This window comes from Mirounga leonina, unplaced genomic scaffold (genome assembly GCF_011800145.1).
Source record: "Mirounga leonina isolate KUSES-001 unplaced genomic scaffold, KU_Mleo_1.0 Mir_376, whole genome shotgun sequence".
NCBI classification, from domain to species: domain Eukaryota; kingdom Metazoa; phylum Chordata; class Mammalia; order Carnivora; family Phocidae; genus Mirounga; species Mirounga leonina.
In genome coordinates this window covers 8,609,601-8,617,003 of record NW_023270718.1, presented here as the reverse complement: position 1 = coordinate 8,617,003, position 7,403 = coordinate 8,609,601, and the positions used below count along the sequence as shown (strand labels likewise).

The 7,403-nt window shown below is 43.5% G+C and overlaps 1 protein-coding gene across 1 annotated transcript in view; it reads right to left on the bottom strand.

The window, feature by feature from the left end:
- Window positions 1-5,880: 5,880 nt before the first annotated feature.
- The window catches only part of LOC117997858 (leukocyte immunoglobulin-like receptor subfamily A member 2), a 4,416-nt gene continuing 2,893 nt past the window's right edge, over window positions 5,881-7,403 (bottom strand). Inside the window, 1 exon segment of the mRNA XM_034986365.1 lies at window positions 5,881-6,075. Within this exon segment, the coding sequence (XP_034842256.1) occupies window positions 5,942-6,075 (134 nt within the window). The 3' untranslated portion in view covers window positions 5,881-5,941.

The following is a 7,403-nucleotide window of genomic DNA, read 5'->3' as shown; positions in this document are numbered from 1 at the left end:
CCACCTGTCTTTCTGCCTTGCTCAGACAGCTGCCCTCACTGGCCAGGATGTGGCTTCCACCATCAGATGGCTGCTTGTGGTGAGCCTGGCAAGCATCTAGCTCCAGATGGTCATCAGTTCCAACAGGTATGGCCTGGAATGATCTGGTATTGTGGTCTGTTCTAGGCCACCGTTCAGCTCTGTTCTCCCTAAATAGGATGAGAGGAGCTTCCAATTTCAGAAGTGAAACAGAAAATGGAGGGGAAAGAGGAAGCAGGCCTCAAAGCAGAAGAGCGTTGTGGTCCAGGAGAAGCAGCGGTTTGATAAAAGCCAAACCTGAAGGTTATCCCCAGGCTAACCTGTGTGTTCGCTGTGGAAACTGAGGGCTTTATTTCCTACATTTGTAGGAGCAATCTGGCTTCTTCAGTCAAGTGACTGGGTCTTTGAAGACACTCAGAGCAAAGGGGACAACCGACCAGTGAGCTCTGTGCTGCCTGAGGTGACTGTTTATGGCTCCCCAAAAGTGGAAATGCCCTGAGTACCCACCTGTCAGTGAAGTTATGGCCAATCCAGTTGTGGTTAGAGACCACCTCCAGACAGTTAAAATCAGAGTTAAGGACATTTAATCACCTGAGAAGAAACACACCTTACTGAGCAAAGAAGTCAGGGAACGAAGGCATGCATATTTACAGGTGATCTTAATTTTTTATTATGCCCATAGAAAAGACTAGCAGGAAAACACCAGGATTAACGCAAGTTGATTTGAATTATGGGATTATTCGGTTTTTATTTCTTCTTCCTACTTTTCTGTGATTCCCAAGTGTTCTGGGATGAATCAATTTTTATATAATAATAAAATACGCATGAAGGCATAAAAAAAGGAAACTTGCAGAAGGGCTAGGAGTCAAATTAGCAAATGCTGCATTAAATCCACTGAATTTATGTTTTAAAGCATCCCCATTTCATCTCCCTCTGGGTGACTACTGACTGCATATTAGATCTGGTTGACAGCTCTGTACGTTTCAGGAACATGTGCATGTGCACCCCATCTCAAGGAAGCCCATGCACCTCCATATTTGTGGTGAGGACTTCATCGGAAGCAATTTTAGCCCCAAACTGAAGGATCTGACAATTCCTTGGGGGAAAACTCAAAGCAATAGGGAATGGGAGCCCATAAATATATGCCCAAGAGTCTCATCCTTTGGAAGGAAAATTCTGGGTGGTATGCTGTTCTCTCTTAGAGATCTCGGGGGAGTCCTATCCACATAACCTACTGCAGTGACCTCAGGAATGCATCCCTATTTCAGGAACCCCTCTCCCCATCCCACTCACTCTGGCTTCCAAATAAATCACCTGCACTCATATTCTTGTCTTAGATCCTACTTTCAGAGTCACTTACACTAATTTAAGGACTAGAAAATGCCATAAGGTTTTTTTTATCCCCAGTGATATGATCCTTACCATAACCAGCCCAAGACTTCTTCTTACTCATTTATTCACCCATTCACCATTCAGGAAGTCTTACCCCTGTACATTTCAGAAATATCTAAGCATGTCAACCCGCAGCCGCTCCAGGAAATGAAGAGGTAACATTGAGCGAAGCAGATATATTTTCTTTAGCAAGGTCTAGTGTCATTGGGAAAGCCCAGTTAATAAACCAATTACACAAATAAGCCTAACATATGTACAAGGATTGGTCCCGCGGAGGAGAGGTTTAAAGCAATAGGACAACATAAGTTAAAGAAATAACCTACTTGGGCGCCTGGGTGGCTCAGATGGTTAAGCATCTGCCTTCGGCTCAGGTCATGATCCCAGGGTCCTGGGATCGAGTCCCGCATCGGGCTCTCTGCTCCTTGGGAGCCTGCTTCTCCCTCTGCCTCTCTCTCTCTCTCTGTCTCTCATGAATAAATAAATAAAAATCTTAAAAAAAAAAAAGAAAAGAAATAACCTACTTTATGGACTTCAGACTGAAGGTGATTAGGGAAAATTAAATTATGTAAATTACAGCTAAATGCCAAGAATGAATTGGTATTATAGAAATTAAGTGAGGTTAAGAGGAAGAAGGGAGTATTACAGACTATCTTGAGCAAAGGTCTTCAAATGGGTGAATCCTAACACATTAGAAGAAATAAAAAATCATGAGAAGTAAAAAATTTAGCTCTGATTCCTGAATGTGTTACACTAAAATATACCTTTGTGAGATACTCAAAACACTACCTAGTTAAAATAAATGGTTGACCTCCATTTTAATTGGGGAACATGGGTATCCTGGGATTTTCAGTGACAACTTACATGACATTGGGAAGGCAATTCCCAGCTTCAACTTCAAGTTGTTTGGTGTTCTGATTGGATTGAGTTAATGTGGATCATTTGGGGAGTTTACAGTCACACGGTGGGGAGACCCCAAAATACCAGCAGTAGAGTATTGTCTGTGGAGTATTGTCATTAGAATATTGTCAGTTCTCCCATCAATTAGGTCGTTCTGAGCATGTGCTAAATTCTGGCTTTTTCCATGTATATGTAACTTTCTTTAGACTATCAATTTAGTGAAACAGAGAAAAAATTTGTCTCAGAATAGAATAAATCCCATGCCTGATCCCCACCCATTGCTTAACTGTACTGGGCCCAGTGGATAATGAGCTAAACCCCGAAGTCCAGATTGACCATCTTCCTCTCAATGTGAATACAGGAGAATACAATTACTTATTATCTTGGATAATATTATTGGATAATGTAAACATTCAACATAATATATTGGATATTTATTATATTTGTTGTATCTTGGATTTGCTGTTACCTAAATTTCACTTCAAATTCCCTCAGTTGGGGGTGCCTGGGTGGCACAGTCAGTTAAGCGTCTGCCTTCAGCTCAGGTCATGATCTTGGGGGCCTGGGGTCAAGCACCACATCGGGCTCCCTGCTCAGCAGTGAGTCTGCTTCTCCCTCTCCTTCTGTAATTTCTCTCGCTCTCACTCTCTCTCAAATAAATAAATAAAAATTTTCAAAAATCCAAATTCAGTTGAAGGCTATTGGCCTTTGGACAGGGAAATTCTCTGCCTTAAAACTATTTTTATTTGCAAGGTGCTCATTGCATGCCCAATTTCAGGTTAGGTTGACGAGATGATCAAGCAGAAGTTACCTAAAGGAAAATCTGTGCAAGAATTTGCTCTGGAACTTCCTCATGTTTTCAAAGAAAAACAGTTTCAATTTTAGATTGTCTTGTGGGTCTAGGAGATGAGTGGGGTTCAGTTTTCCACCAACTGGTTTGTTCTCTTCCTGTGTTATTTCCACACTCCACGTGCACAACTTTTCCAAAGCCCTGAGCATCTCCAAGTTTCTGGAGGACAGATTGGCTCCCTTGTTTTCCATTTTATTCTGTGCATATGTTAGATTGTACCTATTTCATTAGATTTATTACACACCCACTCTGCCCTTAGTCCCCAGGCAATATGGGTGCCAAGCCATCAGACATCTGGAATAGCATTTGGCAAGCCAGATATCAGATACACGTATCCAAAAACTCAAACTCTCTCCATCCCTAAACAGGGACTTGAAAATAGGTGACAGGGAGGGCATATTACTGTGGTTTGCCCCAAGACAAGGCTCCTCCAGAGAAAGAAGAGAGGGGGAGGGAGGACTGAGGTCAATAACATAAGTGATACAGGAGGTTGACAGGATGTTAGAGACCAGGTGCTCACTGCTGACTTGGTTGATCTCTGTTCTGGCCTCTCTCTCTTTCTCTCTCTCTCTCTCCCCTTCTTTCCCAACTCTTCAGATATACATATAATTTATCTCCATTATGGATGTGCTTCTCTTTCTCTTTCCCTCAGAAGGAGTGGAGTCAATGCCTCCCTCTGCTTCCTATTTCCTCTCTCATATCATAATCCAATGACAGAATCAGCTGAGAAACCTCAAGAATTCCTGAGCACGTCCCTGAGATCTTTATTTTTTTTTTAAGATTTTGTTTATTTATTTGATAGAGACACAGCGAGAAAGGGAACACAAGCAGGGGGAGTGGGAGAGGGAGAAGCAGGCTTCCCGCTGAGCAGGGAGCACGATGCGGGGCTCGATCCCAGGACCCTGGGATCATGACCTGAGCCGAAGGCAGATGCTTAACGAATGAGCCACCCAGGCCCCTCATTTTAAGGATATAGTGTGCAGATTACTGATTCCGAGTGTGGCCTCACAGGATTCTGGAGCTTCACCAGTGTATCTACATGTGATTTGTTAGCTGAGAAATATCCTCCATGTTGGAAACAACAAAGTATCTCTTATGCTCCAATTTGAGGCAGTGGACAGTGCTCTTGATCTTTGAATTTTCAAATTCTCCAGTTGAGCTTGGCCCATTACCTGTGTGCATGAGCATCTGAGCTTCTCAGTGCACTGCCCAGGCCCCTTTGGCCAACTCCAGAACTAATGTGTTTCTCTCCTTTATCCCACACACTGTGGCTACACTAAAATGTTTGCATGTCCCTTACCCTTGATGTTACTGCATCAGCTTAAATCTTTGCACACATGACCACTGTGTAATATTGACCATTCCCATAAGAGTTAAAAAGTGACAAGTCCACCCCATACGAGGCCATCCCATCTGGTGTTAAGGTCCAACCAGGGTACTGGATTCCTCTCTAGACCAGAGCCTGGGTTGAGGTTTCAGACAAACTGCTATTTCCCACATGGTTTCCAGTAGTAATGTCCATTGTGAAAATACCCTGCTGTTGTTCCCTCTCTACAGGTGACCATCATTGTGATTTTAAATTAATCATTTCATCCCTTTTCATGGTTTTTGCACATTTTATGACTCCTACATAATTTATGTTGTGTCTTGTTAATAATGCAATAGTGTCGCATGCATCCTTTTGGCTTCCTTCTTTCACTCATCATTGTATTTGTAAGATCAATCTGTATTTATTATGTTTGTAATCCTAGTTTGTGCATTTTAACTGTTGTATTATATTCCATTGTATGAAAGTAACACAAAATACTCATTCATTCTTCAGTTGGTGCAATTTTGTTATTTACAGTTTTTGGCCAATGGGAGCAATGTTTCTCCCCTGACTCTTATGCCTATATCCTTGGGTATATGTGCGCGGGGTTCTCCAGGGCAAACTTCTAGGTGTCGGACTGCCTGATCATAGCTGCGTATCTTTGCCCCTGAGCCAGAAAATCCACACTACCCCCTACCAAACTGGCTGGAGCAATTTGCACACCTACCAGCAGTGCTTTGAAATCAAAACAAACAAATATCTCTCTATCATCTTGGAATTCACAGTCTCATTTAATTAGCACCACAACCCTGAAGGAGAGATCATCACTACCAGTCACACAGGAAAGCACCAGAGGCTCACGCAGGAGAGTGCTGATTCCAGGTGCTGATGCTGGGGGAGGAGCCAGGCAGTAAGCACCTGGTGAAGAGAGAGAAGCCTGCAGAATCCAGACAAGGTGCTGGGATGTCATTCTGGGCTTGCATCTTCCAGGCTGGATAAAAATTTCAGTCCGTCAAAGCAGTTACTCAACCATATTACTTGAGTCTCTGCACTTAGAGCTGGAGGGACAGACTGGAAACTCACATCAGGGAGCATGCATGTGACAAAAAGACATTTGTGATACACAGTGTTGGAACAGAACAAAGAAAGTGAGTGGAGTTATGGGCACAAATGTTTCGTGTGGATGAAACTTCATGTCATCAGGGTGCGGGAATAAGAGAAGCCAGACACTAAGGAGGCAGCAAGGCAAGGGGCAAGGTTCGTGGTGGAGGAGCCTCCTCTAGGGAGCATTCCCAGCCTCGGTATTTGCCTCCTGCACAGACGACAGTGCTTCATTGCCTTTAGGTCTTCAGCACAGAGTTCATACAGTTTATGAACCTCTTTAGAATCTTCTGTGTCATTGCAGCCTTGTGTGTGTGTGATTCTGTTCTAAGGTTCTACAAACCCCAAAGAGTGTGTGCAGCGTCGTCCTCAGTTTACCTTTTGGTTTCACCTTGGGCACTTCTCTGGCTGTGCCACGCCTGAAACACCAACACTGCTAGTTCCACCAAGACCAGTGTGGACAGACCCATTCGGATGAGATTCTCCAGTGTGTGATCTGGAAGTGGGGCTAGGGACAACGGGACAGAGAGGTCATGCGGGGCAGGACAGGTCACGCCTACCACAGCACCCAGAGGGGAGGTCTAGGTCTCTCCTTCCCTTGAACAGGCCATATGCACCGCAGGCTATGTTCTGATACTCAGCACTTGTGGAGTCTGGAGTCTGCACTGATGGGGTGATAATAACAGGAGCCCCTAAGAGTCAGGAATGCAGAGCAGATGAGTAGCTGGGGATATCTCAGCCCATTTCCCCCCCGAGGATCTGAATTATCAAATCTCCCTTTTCCTGTCCTGAGGAAGGACCTCGGCTTTCACAGTGATCCCTCCTGCAGCTGTAGGTGAGGCACAAACCCTCTTGTCTCCGATTCCTTTGCATTTAGACTTTGCTTTGGGGTCTTAATGACAAAAAAGGGTTCAGCCACACCCCATGCCATGAGCTGACAGTGCACCTGTTTGGAAATTCCTCACACCTAGATCTTTCTTGCTCTCTCATCAGACCGAGCAATAGCCTACAATGAGCTTAATTTCCTGGGGAGGAGAGTCCTGAGTTAATCCTCAGCTGAGAGTCCTGGATTCATGGATGAGAGGTGGGTGCCCAGGGATTCCTGAGGGTCAGAAACACAAAGGGGTGAGCACCCAGGGCTACCAGTCTCTGCTCAGCCTCGGCCCATTCAGTTTAATCCTGCATCTGTGTTAAGAACATTCAAATGATTTTCTTTTGCTATTTCATCCATCCATCCATTCATTCATTCATTCACTATTGAGCCAATAGTTATGGACTATCTGGAAATATAAATAGATGTATTTATATACATATCTGTGTATTTATGTACATTACACATTTGATATAAGATACATTTATATATAAATGTATAAAAATCACATACTATACATAAATGCATACAATATACATATTATATATTATATAATGTATTTTATATGCTATATATATCTGTATGTAAATAGAGAGAGACATATGTGGTGAGACATTTGTATGTATACAATACACAGGAGTATGTGTGCCAGCATGTGCATGTGTGTCTTGGTGAAGGTAATAAAGAATAATCAATGTTCTTATTAAGAAGAAACATGTGGAGTGCCTGACTCTAGCATCTGACTCTTGATCTCAGCTCAGGTCTTGATCTCAGGGTTGTGAGATTGAGCCCTGCATTGGGCTCCACACCCAATGAAGAAGGAGAAGGAGAAGGAGAAGAAGGAGAAGGAGAGGAAGAAGGAGGAGGAGGAGGAGGAGGAGGAGGAGGAGGAGGAGAAGAAGAAGAAGAAGAAGAAGAAGAAGAAGAAGAAGAAGAAGAAGAAGAAGAAGAAGAAGAAGAAGAAG